Source organism: Mustela nivalis, assembly GCF_964662115.1.
Source record: "Mustela nivalis genome assembly, chromosome: 17".
Taxonomy (NCBI): domain Eukaryota; kingdom Metazoa; phylum Chordata; class Mammalia; order Carnivora; family Mustelidae; genus Mustela; species Mustela nivalis.
In genome coordinates, this window is record NC_139036.1 from 51,491,128 (window position 1) to 51,504,420 (window position 13,293).

General features: G+C 38.4%; 1 protein-coding gene across 1 annotated transcript in view; it reads right to left on the reverse strand.

The window, feature by feature from the left end:
• ABCA9 (ATP binding cassette subfamily A member 9) overlaps positions 1 to 2,120 on the reverse strand; it is a 60,265-nt gene extending 58,145 nt beyond the window's left edge. Inside the window, exons 1-2 of the mRNA XM_082708312.1 lie at positions 2,019 to 2,120; positions 79 to 286 (exon numbers count right to left, since the gene is read on the reverse strand). Coding sequence (XP_082564438.1) covers positions 79 to 286; positions 2,019 to 2,114 — 304 coding nt within the window. The 5' untranslated portion in view covers positions 2,115 to 2,120. The remainder of the gene's footprint in view (positions 1 to 78; positions 287 to 2,018) is intronic.
• Positions 2,121 to 13,293: the final 11,173 nt, after the last annotated feature.

Consider the following 13,293-nt stretch of genomic DNA (forward strand, 5'->3'; position numbering starts at 1 on the left):
GAGGATAATACAAAATCCCAAAACAAATGTGTATGTTTTGCAAATCAGGAAAACGTCAAGAACTGCTAGAGAACATACCTTTCATGAATGGGGCTGAAGCCACTTTTTCCATGATCTCCTGGGTTGTTTTGGATTCAGGGGCAAATGCAATCACATAATTAGAGTCATTAAAGTTATCTACACGTCCCAGATTCATTGCAGGCAATTGAGGAAAGTCATTAACTTGATGTAAATTGGAGGAAAGTCGGTATGCAAACAATACTAGAAGAAATGAGAAAAACCATTCCTACACAGCAATGAGAGAAAAATGAAACCAATCAAGAGCTGCTCATCCACAGAGAAATCATCCATAAGAACTTCAAACCTGTAGTTTTGTTACGTCGCATGGACCATTTTTTCCTCTCTCCCAGTTTCCAAGTGTTTCTGTTTTCTTTTGACCTTTGATTAGCATATTTTGAAATACACGCATTGTCCATCAAAAGAGAGCTGTGGCACTGATTCCAATTATAATTGAGAGTCTAAGTTTATCATCCTTTAATGTGAGCGTTAGAGGCTAGATTGCTTCAGGAATGACTCAGTAGTTTACAGTCCTGCTGACACCTGTGTGTCGATGGATTGAGAAGTGTTAGATGTCATGAAATTGGTTTCCAGCTCTCAAAAACAGAAGTAAGGTCCTATTTTTATTGGCTGATGCTGTACATGTGAAAAAAGACTGTCCCAAAACACTGCTCATAAAAAGAATTTTTAAAAAGTCTTTGTCAGGGGCGCCTGGGCAGCTCAGTGGGTTAAAGCCGCTGCCTTTGGCTCAGGTCATGATCTCAGGGTCCTGGGATGGAGTCCCGCATTGCATCGGGCTCTCTGCTCAGCAGGGGGCCTGCTTCCTCCTCTCCTCTGCCTGCCTCTCTGCCTATTGTGATCTCTCTCTGTCAAATAAATAAATAAAATCTTAAAAAAAAAAGTCTTTGTCGTTGTGACAACATTCTGAAATTGGAAATGCAACAGAATGCATTTAAATTCTGGTGTTAAGAAAAGACCCTATTACATACTTTTGATTTTAAACACAGGGACTTTAAAATATCTTGTTTACCATCTGATCTTATGATGTGTGTTGTTCTCTATCTAGATAGATCAATTGACAGTTGTGATACTTATATTAAAAACAGTTAAAAAGTTGGAAGTAACACATCTATATAACATAGAATTCAACTTTTATATTTATATTTTATGATCTTTACTCCATGCTTGATTTTTGTATGCTTTATTTATTGTTAATCCAAGCATTCAATATATATTTGTTGAAAGAACACACACACACAATGTTCATAAGATCCAATGTTAATACCCAACTATTTGAACTATGGGCATTTTATAAGTGATTTTAACTTTTTAAATGTATTTTTCTCAATTTACTTACTTTTCTACACAAAGTACATCTGATCATTCTTATCAGAAGAAAATAGTACTGTCTTAATAGAAGCAAAAGTTCAAAATGTCATTTTCTTCTTCTGTTTGTTTATATTTCCATTACTTCTTTCAAACTGATACTGTCTGTATCCTTAGCACAAATGTGTAGAAGGGCTACAATTTGTCTTTTGAATTTTTGTTTGTTTGTTTGTTTTAATTTTGGTTTATTTGCTGGATTAATTCTGGATTAAATTTGTGTCTTTCTTTGACTTTGACCCTGAACTTTTGTAACTATACCTTCGTGAATTTCAAAGGAGTTCATATGTTAAGAATTATTATTTCTGCAATACAAAGATATGGATTTATTTTTCAGGGAATTTCTGAATATTGATTATTTAAAGAATGTCTCTAGTCAGACAAATAATAATAATATACTTAAAGGACTCTCATTTGAAGTAATAGCAAAGTCCAGAATTTGAAAAAAATTTCCAGCCTGTTAGTTAACAATAGAATATATATGAAACATTAAATAATGAAGATAAACTATTTGCAGTGCCCCCTCCAAAAACATTTTTCTTTCCTAAATATGAGACGATGTAGACTCTGAACCATACCAACAAGGTCTCTCTCTTCCTCCTCCATTTCTTCAGAAAATTCTTGCAGAGGAGAGCCCATGTTTGCTGACCCACACTTAAGTGCCTCTTGATCATTCTGACCTGTTTATTTTAAAATAAAAAAGTAAAGGAAGTAAATGTGATGGTCTGAAATGGGAAGCATTGTGCAATCAAACCAAAAAGAAACATCGTAACAGCTGTTTCCAATTCCATGTGTAGGAAAGGGAGCCAGAAGGCTAAAAACATACAAAAGAAAGCACAAGTTAACTAACAAATCAATTAGTTGAATCCTCATAATAAATCTTTGGGATAGATCCTACTATTCTCCCCATTTAAAAGATGAGGGATATGAGGCACACAGAGGCTAAGAGACTCGCCAAACAGCTAATGGTGGCAGAATCAGAGATTTAACTTAGATGACCAAGTTCTAGAGACCTCACTCTTAACCACTGTGCCAATGTTGTTGTTGAAATTTGTCTAAGGATTGTGTGGATCAATCCACCATTTAGGGCAAGATCAGAGACTCTACCAGCATCCAAAGAAGCTCAAGGAGGGATCCACTCAGACTACTTGGTCCATCCAATCATTACCAGGAGCCCCCAAATGCTAGATCATAAGGAAAGATTGATTACTCTCAAGAGGCAGAGAAAAGATATGATCTTTCCAAAGAAAACTTTATTACAATAAACAGAAGAAAAGTTTTCAAATCTTCCATTTAATGACTAAAATTCAAGAAGAAAGAAAAAATGAAAAGCAAATTACATACTTAAAAATCCCACTGAAGTCAGTAAAGAATATAAGATCTATGCTACAGAGAAAAATTTTGTAATCTTGCCAGATTTTCAATGAAAGTTAAAACTCATTTAAAAACATGATTAAAAATACATGAAGTAGAAAAAAAAGTAAGATCAAAAGTAAAGTATTTGGTAAAGAGATACCCCAAAAGAAGAAAAAAAAACAGGAGAAAAATATATTGAAGAAAGTACCTTGTAAAAACCCAATGGAAATTAATTTTTCAAGTTAGTGGGAAGACGCATATTTCCTAAAAAGGCTTGCCAAGTACCAAATACAATGACAAAAAATGAATGGTATTTTTTAAATTAAAGGACAGAGGGAAAAGTTAGAATTAAGTTGCAAGGGTAGAGGTGGGGTTGCTCAGGAAGGAATGAGTAAACAGTTTATAATGGAACAAAAATCAGCCTGATATCTTCAAAGTGGAAGTGAAAAAGTGATTTGCCCAATTTCCTTTGAAAAATCTACCCAAAGGGACAAATACAAAGAATTGTCTGAGAAGGCATAGAAGAAATATATATTTGCAATAAAACTAGAATATGATTTAAATCCAAACCACAGATACTCCCCCACAAGATATCAGCCAAATTATTAAATGTTGCCTCAAATTAAGAAATGTGCACAAAAAAGTTTTCCGACTCCCCTGTCCAAAATAGGCATATTAATTGAAGATTGAGAAAATTAATTGAATCTAAAATTATGATGAAATCCCTGAAAACCACACAATAGTCTCTCACTTGAAATGACCTGTAGGGCTAAAGGCCATAGCAGAAGGATGGCATCTAGTTCCACCTTACAGAGTATCAAGGAGGTAATGAGAATCTGCTTGAATACAATATCGTTGTTCTGTTCAAGCCCACAGCTGAGATATAGAAAAATGTGCAACATCTTTACACCAATGGTAAGAAACAACAATAACCCAACAAAATTAAAACCACATTTCCCACGACACAAACAAAAAGCAATATATGCGAGGAGACACTGATGAACTGAATTCTCAAGAAAGACAAGTCCATGATGGGTGTAAAGAGAACCACCCTTGCAGCTTCCATACCTGGGCAAGCACCTCATCTAGGTGTGGGCAGAAAGACAAGGTGCATCCACTGAAAAGGGTATTTGCAAAGATGTGGAGGGAAAATATCAAACCTTAGGGGATGTGTGGGTGGGATGTAAGAAGTAGAATGGAAAAGAGTGTAATATGCCAAGAATAAAAAGAGCTTAACCAATTTTTTCTTCACCTTACAGCCATGTTGGATTTTCTCAAAAAAAAAAAAAGTGAAAGAGGTAAAATAGAAAGAACTTTTGAAGTTCTGTGCCTTCTCAAGCTGTCCAGATTCTGAGAACTTGCCAGAGTTGGACCCAGTGGTGTGAAGGCGCTCTTCGTTGGAAAAATATGGGCAGAAAAATATAGTTATTGTGGTAAGGTCTGTTAGGTAAAGGGGTATGTGTGGTGTCATTACGGACAACTTTGATTCTTGCGAAGTAGCAGGCCCCATTTTATTGCCAGTAGAAAAGAGCACCTAAAATAATGTTCAGATTCATGATGTCTGTTACTCCTGCATGCATATGAGGAAAGAGTGAGCAAACAATGAACACATGAATCAGATAAATTTGTATTTGGAGTTCCTTGAACAAAACCTCACTCTAATAGTATATCACTGGAGGCAATTGAGGCCTGATGATTTGCAGACCCCCAGGGTGTTCTGCTGTTGTCAGTGGAAGAGTCATCCATTGCCTCCTATTTATGGATTCAACCTTGGCCTTGGGGATAATCCATGTAAGGGCTTAAGCTCACAGGGAGAGAGTGCTACCCTTTAGGCTTACACACAAGTCTACCAATCAGCCAGACTGTCAGTTTCCAATAAGTAGGCCAAGTCATCAGCAGAAGACATTATGTATAGAGAACCTATATAACAACAACAGTTCAGGACATAGCTGTCTTCTATGTCTTATAGCCATTAAATGGTCTCTTTCAAACCTAGTGAAGGCAGCCAATTTCAGATATAACCCTCAGTCTGGGAGTGGTAGCATGATGTAATTGTTTATATGGTCATCTTAGTGCAGTCCAAGAATTACTAGTGTATCTTCCTGAATGAGCTCCATAATTGAATTACAAGAAATCTATCTCAATATTTTACCATCAGGAAGAATAATAAAACTACTCTGAGACTTATAAAACACAAATACCCATGAGTTATCCTAGTTGATAAAGAAAACAGAAGGTGTAATCTTAGTTAACAGAACCCAACCTTGTAGGAGGGAAATTGATCCAGGAAGTGTTCCAAGCATAACGGCTTGAGCTTCAGTGCAAAGCTTGGAGCACAAGTCAATTGGTCAATAAGACTTGGGTTTTGGGGGTCATGGCGTCCTTCTTTGGTGCCATATTGAAGAGAGATGGAAACTATAGAACTGCTATTGTCTCTTCCATCCTATTACTAATAAGGTTGTTTCTGGCTACTACATTCATGGCCTAATGCTGAGCTTATCCATGGGGCCAGAGCAAAGCCATGAATATGCTGGTTCCTACTGGTATTCAGGAGGTGGCTCAAATGGGAAGGTCACCTAGTCAAGGCAGAGAATATTGTGCATCTGCCATTTCGTTCTGAAAGGTAAGGAATAATTGAAGAGGAATAAGGCAGGCAGAAGAATGGTCCCGTTCTAATCCTGGAACTTGTGACTGTATCACATTACATGATGTATTAAGAATTAAGGAAGCAGATGGGAGTAAGGTTGCTCATCAACTAAGTCAGGGAGGTTGTCCTGGGTTATCTAGGGAGACCCAACATAATCACAAGGGTCCTGAAAAGTGGAAAAGAGAAGTAAAAAAGATAGTGCAGATGTTGTTAAAAGGACTCAAGCCATTGCTGGCTTTGAAGATGGAGGAAGGTAGGCAGGAGCTGAGGAACGCCAGCAGCCTCTGCAAACCGTAGAAGACAAGAAAACAGAATTCTCCCTCACATCCTCCAGAAAGCAATGCAGCCCTGCCAGCACGTTGGTTTTCATCCAGTGAGACTCACATCACACTTCTCCCGTCCCCAACAGTAAGACGATAAATCTGCTTTGTTTTCAGCCATAAAGTTCAAGGTCCTCTGTTGCAGCCACAACAGAAAATTAACACAAGGAGCACAAAAGAAAGCATGAAGACAGACAAGAAGACAAGGACGAGGGCTTTAGGGTGTAGAGTTGCCTTTACAAGGTGCCCCCTTGTAGAACAAAAATTGTCCAGAAATGAACAAAGGTTCATTGTTGAGTTCCTGATGATGGTGTTAACAGAGCAGACGGTGATGGCCTGGAGACCCCAACTCAAACAAAACTGCACCATTACCAATTAAGAAATCAGTGCCCTAGTAAACCATGGTATCTGAGGGGGTTAAATATGTTGCTCTCCTTTCTTCCTGTGGAGAAATGCATGTGCCAGAAAGAATTACTAATGACAACAGAATTAACATGATCAGTCACAATTATGGTTATTTACTTCTGTTTGTTAGGACTGATTTTTTTTTTCCCACTACACATCCTGATGTAAATATGGGGTGGGGGGTGGGCGGGAATTACTATTCACCAGAGGAGCACAAAACATCTAACTATCTTAAATTCCTCTGAATAGTAAGTCGTGTGATCTAGAAATAATAATGTGGCTATAAAAAGCCAGTCACGCCCCGCCTGATAGATTTCCTCATATTCAGAGAATAAACACATTGCACAACAAGTTAGATCAAAGACGTAGTATGACGAACAAGGTCAATAAAAATATTGTCCTACATTTTCTTGATGAAAATATTCTCAAGCCAATTAAAACAGTTTAAAACTCAGAAAATCATGTGCCCCCCCTCCTACCCTCCTGCTCCCTACCCCCAGTGCTTACAAATCCTCTGGCAGTAAAAGTAAAAACAAACAAAAAAGAATATGTAATTCTAACCACTTGGGAAACAGCTTATCATCATAACTTGCAAAGAGGCAACATAAAGTTATATTCCTTTCAATTCGCCCAATACCCTTTTAGATAATATATACTATGCTTTAGTCATGGGGTGAAAATGGAAAAAAAAAAAAAAAACACAACACTTAGTTCAACTAAGTGGCCATCATACTTGGATGATTTGGAAAATCAAAACAACTAATAATTTACTGCATTTACTAGTCCCCATCCAAATGTTTGGCATTCCTTATCTGAAGTCATAAGTTATGGTTTTATATGCAAAACAACCACAATTTTAGAGATTTAACTTACTCTCAGGAAAGCTGGAGCAAGAATCTAGAAATAGTTCGTCCACAGGTCTCTGCATGTCCTGGAGAAGAATTCACATTCCTTTTGGATCACTACTACATCATGCTTTTAATTTCATGTTTATTGCGAATAGTTCCGTTTTAGAATGATTTCCGAAAAGGATTATGGTCCTCATTCAGCCAGGCTGCCAGAAAACTCCGGGCTCACATCACAGGGTGGTTTCTTCGCTGTTTTTCCTTTCTTTGTATCTCGGCCAGCAACTCAGCAGGGAGTTTGTAGCTGCAGATGGCTGGCTGGACTTACCAAAACATTAGGAGCTATCAAACCAAAGAGAATCTAGTCTTTCTCAATTAGCTTTTGCATACACGGTCCTAATGGGAGAGTTGGCCCCGGGACAGTCTTTTTAAAACAACATAAGTAAAGAGACAGTTCAGAGAAAAGCAGGGCAGAGAGAGGTTAAAAAAAAAAAGAAAAGAAAAGATTTTTTTTCAAAAAATGATAGTATAAATACAAAACCAGTTCAGAAAATTACTCAAAACCCTCCCCTTGAGTTCTTAAAACCTAGGTATAGAAATATGGCAATGAAGCCATGTAATTTTTTTCAGGGTAAAACCATGAACTCTGTCTGCGTTTATCTGCATTTCAGTTACATCCCATCCAAGCTAACTGTGCATCACTCTTGGAGTGCAAAGCAGGAGTATCCTTTGAGCAACATTGTGTAGAGTCACCAAGATCTACGGGCTTGTTCTTTCTGTAACAAATCCCAGCAAACAAACCACTGTCTCTATAAGCAACTGCTGGCTTTGGGTATGTCCAGTTTTCCATATTTTTCAAGACATATTTGTAACAGATAAGAGTTGTCACTCTATCTCCTTTGAGCATTTCATGTAAGTCGAAGACAAGGCAACTGTAAAACTTGTAATTCCTGGAGTTTGGTTTGGGCTGAAGAAGACCCATGAGAAAGGGCCACTCTCTCTCTGCTTGCCCTAGGTAAGTCTGCTCCTTGCTTCTGCGCTGTGATTGCTTTCTGAATATGTAACTGAAGGGGAAACAATGTGTTGTGCGTGTAGTTCTTAAACGGACCAGATTCATCTGTGTCACATCGTCTACAATCATCCCATGAATCTTCCTCCCCTACTTCCCACTTCTCAACGTTTATTCAATCCTGTGTGCGCTTTTGTTAATTATGAGTTCAGGAATTGTTCAGCAAGCAAAACAAAGGCAGATCAAACTCATTAAGGCCTGAGGCTCAAACAAAAAAAAACAAAAAAAAAAAAAACTCCTGAGCGTTTCTGCATATCTGCTTTCTTATGCAGAAGATACAAAAGTATCCCATGTAATAACGTCACCAGCATTTTGTAAACAGAGAAGATAATTGAGGAAAAGCTTTTGAGTAACTTTTTTCCTAGCAGAATTTTGTATGCCTTCTGATGCTAGTTGGCTTCTAGACTCTATTCTTTTTCTTTTCTTTTTTTTCTTTTCTTTTTTCTTTTCTTTGAAAGTAGAGTTGAATTGAAGTAGAGTTGACACATTGACTTTCTTAATGTGACACACTGACACATGACGTTGCATTAATTTCAGGTGTTCAGACTGCTGATTCAACAAGTTTGTGTGTTAGGCTGTGCTCACTCTAAGTGCAGCTAACATCTGTCCATACAGAGCTATTATAGTATCACTGACTGTATTCCCTCTGCTTTCCCTTTCATCCTCGTGACTTATTCATTCCATAACTGGAAGCATGTACCTCCCACTGCCCTTCAGACACCATCATTTTTCTTCAAAATGTGGGCTTCTTCCTTTTCGTGTGCCACATTATAATCTCCTACCACTGCAACAGAGCAAGGGCCCTCTCGTTAATCCTCTTTTCAGCATTTCCTCGATGAAGCCATACATCTTCACTCTTCTAAGTAAGTTTCAGAATCTGCTTGGCAACTTAAAAAAAAAAAATTATCCTGTTGGGATTTAAAAGACAGTTGAACACTGATTTTATGCAGAAGATAATTCCTAAGCAACGACTAATGGCACTTAGGATGTGCAGGATACACTTAAATATCAGCACAATTAATCTACATAATAATCTTATCAGCTCGGTGCTATTAAAATCACCCCCATTTTATGGGATGAGATAAATGAAGCCCAGAGAGTTTAAAAGACTTGCCCAAACTCACACAGCTGGTGACTAGCAGATCCTGGTACTCAGACCAACTTCCGTCTGTAGCTTAAATAACATACTATGGTGTCTCATTTGTGTGTGTCTCTGTTCACTCAATGATTTTCACTTTAGATACATACATTTTACAATTCCCCTGCTTTTTGCTTCATATGTTTTGCAACAATATTCCCCAGGGCCGATACGTTACAGATTTCATGTGCTGTGAAACAGTCCTTTGAATTCTTTCCCTGCTTATTGTACAGGGTACTTAGCTTTGTGGACCTGTGTGCAGCCCTCAACGCTATGTCCAAAAGCAGGGGAAAAAACCCAATTTGCAGGGAAAGAAGAGTAAAGCCCCTCCAGCAGCTTGAGAGAGAGAGAGAGAGAGAGTGAAGAAGAGAGAGAGCAGACTGAGCACATCTGCTCTTTTCCAAGAACTTTGCTGTTCTTGTTTTTTGTCCTTCCTCAGATCCAGCTGTGTGACTAAGTTGGGTTTTGGCAAATATTCTCCAAAAATTTCTCTCTCTATTTTTTTTTTTTTACATATAAGAAACAAATTCTATTTGGTCCGTTTTGTCCTTGCTCTCTTGCTCTTTGTGCTTTCCTGTGGTTTCCCCAACTCTCTACACTAGTCATGTCTTTTTCTCTGTTCCTTTTTTGTTAAGATTCCCCTTGTCTTTTTCTCTTCTCTGGTGGAAAGCCCGTGGGTGAGAACTTCCTAGTCTTTCATTCTACTAGTGATCACTCTCACATGTTGACAAACATATTTGAATCTGCCTTACTCTGACAAGGGAAAAAGATCAGCCTCAGTCTCTTTCCCCCGGGACCTGCTATTTCTGTGTCCATATCCCACCCTATATGGAACAAGTCTGCCAGCATCTTTGACCTTGAAGCCTGAGCTGGACTCCCTACTAGCAATGCAATGCTGGGCAAGTGACACCCAGGAGCCTTCATTCCCTCACCTGTGAGATACAAAGGGTAGGATACTACGCAACAGGGTCTTTTAGGATTTGAAAAATTGGGGGGTAAGATTCAAGGAAACAACACATAGGAAGTATTTAGCCCAATACCAAGCACTGAGTGGGAACTCAATAAATGGTAGTGATTACACTTTCCACAGCCTGGGCATAGCTGAAAATCATAGATTTGTTTTTAATTAAAATGTAATTAGCATACAGTATAATATTAGTTTCAGGTGTACATTCTAACGATTCAATGATTCTATCTATCACTCAGTGCTCATCACAGCAAATACACTTTTAAACCCCTTTGTTTCTTTCACCCATCCCCCATACCCACCTGGAAATTATAGGTATTTTTAAATAATTGCTAATCTGAAAAAAAACATACTATCACCTTGATGACTTAACATACATTTCTCAGGTTACCTGTGCTTTCAAGCATATTTTAATATAATTTCTGGTCCTTTGTAAACTGACCAAGAGATCTGCTTTTCTTCTCTACCTATATTTCTGTTTACCCGGTCATTCTGGATTTTGTATGTTTTTGTTTCTGACCACGACTGAAAATATCTTCAATTATTTATTTAAAAAATTATGTTACTACCTTCTTACATCTAGTTTTGCTGATAAGCGTGCTTATCTGACTCTGATTCTCATTAACTTAAAGTCTTTCATAGTTCTTGCTGGGTTATTTCAGGATCTTCTCCTTAGTCGCAGATGTATGAAATTTCATGAAAATGTGCCGAGGTTTTGGTTTTTGGTTTTTGGTTTTGGGTTTTGGGTTCTGCATGGCATTCTGTGGCCACTGGCAATCAAAGAACTTGTGTTTTTTGTTTTGTTTTGTTTTGGACTTTCGGGAAATTACCAGCTAATGTTTTATTCTAATATGGCTTCCCTTTTAGGCTTTCTATTCTTCTTTCCTGTAAATTTATTAGGTATTTGACATAAGTGCCTCTTGTTCTCACAAAACAAACAGGGTTGCAGGGGAGAGGGGGAGAGGGGGTGGGGTTATGGACATTGGGGAGGGTATGCGCTATAGTGAGTGTCGTGAAGTGCGTAAACCTGGCGATTCACAGACCTGTACCTCTGGGGATAAAAATACATTATATGTTTATAAGGAATAAAAAAAAATTAATAAAAAAAATAAATTTATTAGGTATTTGAGATCAATTGCCTTTGTCTTACTTTTTTCCTATCTACTCTCTTAAAACTGGCAAGTAATCCATTTCACACCACATAAATCTCTCCAACATACAATTTTTGTTATGTCACTCCAATTGCTGCCTTCACAGGGTCCTGGCTTCTTTGCAAAAGTGCACAAGACTTTTATCATCTGCTCACGGCTCCTCTCCAGCCTGCCTCTGCCTTAACCCTTCCTCCAACTCCAGGCGTACCTAAACATGACTTTTCGAATTATTTTACTTTATTTTTATTTTACTTTAAGAGAGAGAGAGAGAGAGAAGGCAAGCATGCAAGCAGTGGGGAGGGGCAGAGGGAGAGGGAGAGAGACTCTTAATCAGGCTCCACACCCAGCATGGAGCCCAGGGCAAGCCTCAATCTCACCACCTTGAGATCAGAACTTGAACTGAAACCAAGAGTTGGACGCTTAACCAACTGCACCACCCTAGCACCCTTCATTTTTTTTTTTTTTAAACCAATGCATCATATTCTCATTTATCTCTGTTTGCTCTCCTGGAATTAACCCCTCCTCTGAACTGGCCTTCCCACAATGACCTTCTAAATGATCTTTGGGAGACCTAGTAGGTGTAAGGAGTAATTGGTGACTATCCTTCTAATTCTTACTTGTCCTTCAGGTCTTAGGTCTGACTTGTCCTAGAGGAGTTTTCCCGGCCCTCCTACCCTGTGGGTGGGAGGCTCCTCACAGGTACTCCCATGGCACTGTGTACTGCTACGGTAGTATGTACCTCACCGTACCTTAAATTAATCATACTCACGTCCCTCCCACCATAGACTATAAACATCTGAGGAGTACCATGAGATCTTCACTACGGTTCCTATCACAGAGCCTTGGGCATGAAGGTTGCTCAGTGCCTATATTTTGGGCTGTCGATGTACAGTGCTAATGTGAGATAGGGAGGCAAAAAACAAAAACAAAAAAATTGTGAGGTATTTTTTCTAGAAGCCTGGTTATGAAAGAGAGGCCACTGGTTGGGTGGTTGCCAAAATGAGTTGCTTGGGTCGATGGTAGGTTTTTGTTTTTGTTTTTGTTTTTAAAGATGATGTTGAGAAGGGAAAAGTAAACAAGGAAATGCCAAAAATCCAGGAGAAATCAAGTAACGAATGGACCGTTGCTTTTCCTTGGTGGGAAGAGGAAAAGAAGGGACCGGGTCAGAACCGGATGAGAGGAGAGTATTTCATAGGAGAAGGAAGAGTTTCTTTGTCCCAAGGGAAAAGAAAAGGAAGCGAAAGAGAGGGCTGAGTGAATGATTACATACAACAACATAAAGTAAAGAATTCACTACGTGAGAGTTAAGATTTTTTTCTGCCAAGTGGAAAGCAAATTCTAAGAACCCACCAGCAGATGTGCTTGGCAACCGAGGATGCAGTTGGGAGTCTTGAAATGGAAGAATGGAAGTTTTCCTTAGACGTGTTAGTAATTGCCGAGTCATGCAGAGGTTGGTAGGAAGGACTCCTGAGAACAGAAGGAAAATCTGTGAAGTTTGCTCTGTATAAGATATTTTCAAAAGTTGTTGATCACTGATGAAAATCATTTGTGGATCAATAAAAGAATCAATGGCTCCTGAAACCGGTAAGTCATGAATTAGTGAAAGCCTGGAAAATGCTTAAAATGAGCAAGAAAGAAAAAACATAGTTACCAAACAACATGAGTTACTCAAGCTTAGGACACAGCGTCAGCACTAACAGCTCAGTAGCTCAGTGACAAAAACAGCAATATGCAAAGTGAAGGTACCATTGAATTTTGTGACGTTTGCTATTTCATTCTTTTTACAAAAGGTAACTTGCCTAAAGTATAATTCAATATGACTTAATCTTTTTATTTATATTCACCAATTTTGAGTTTATAAAGTCACGGGGTCTGTACAAGTTTCTCCCTTCTTTTTATTTTACATAAACCTATTAAGCCCGGGTCTTTTTGAACGTTATCACCGATTATAAGTA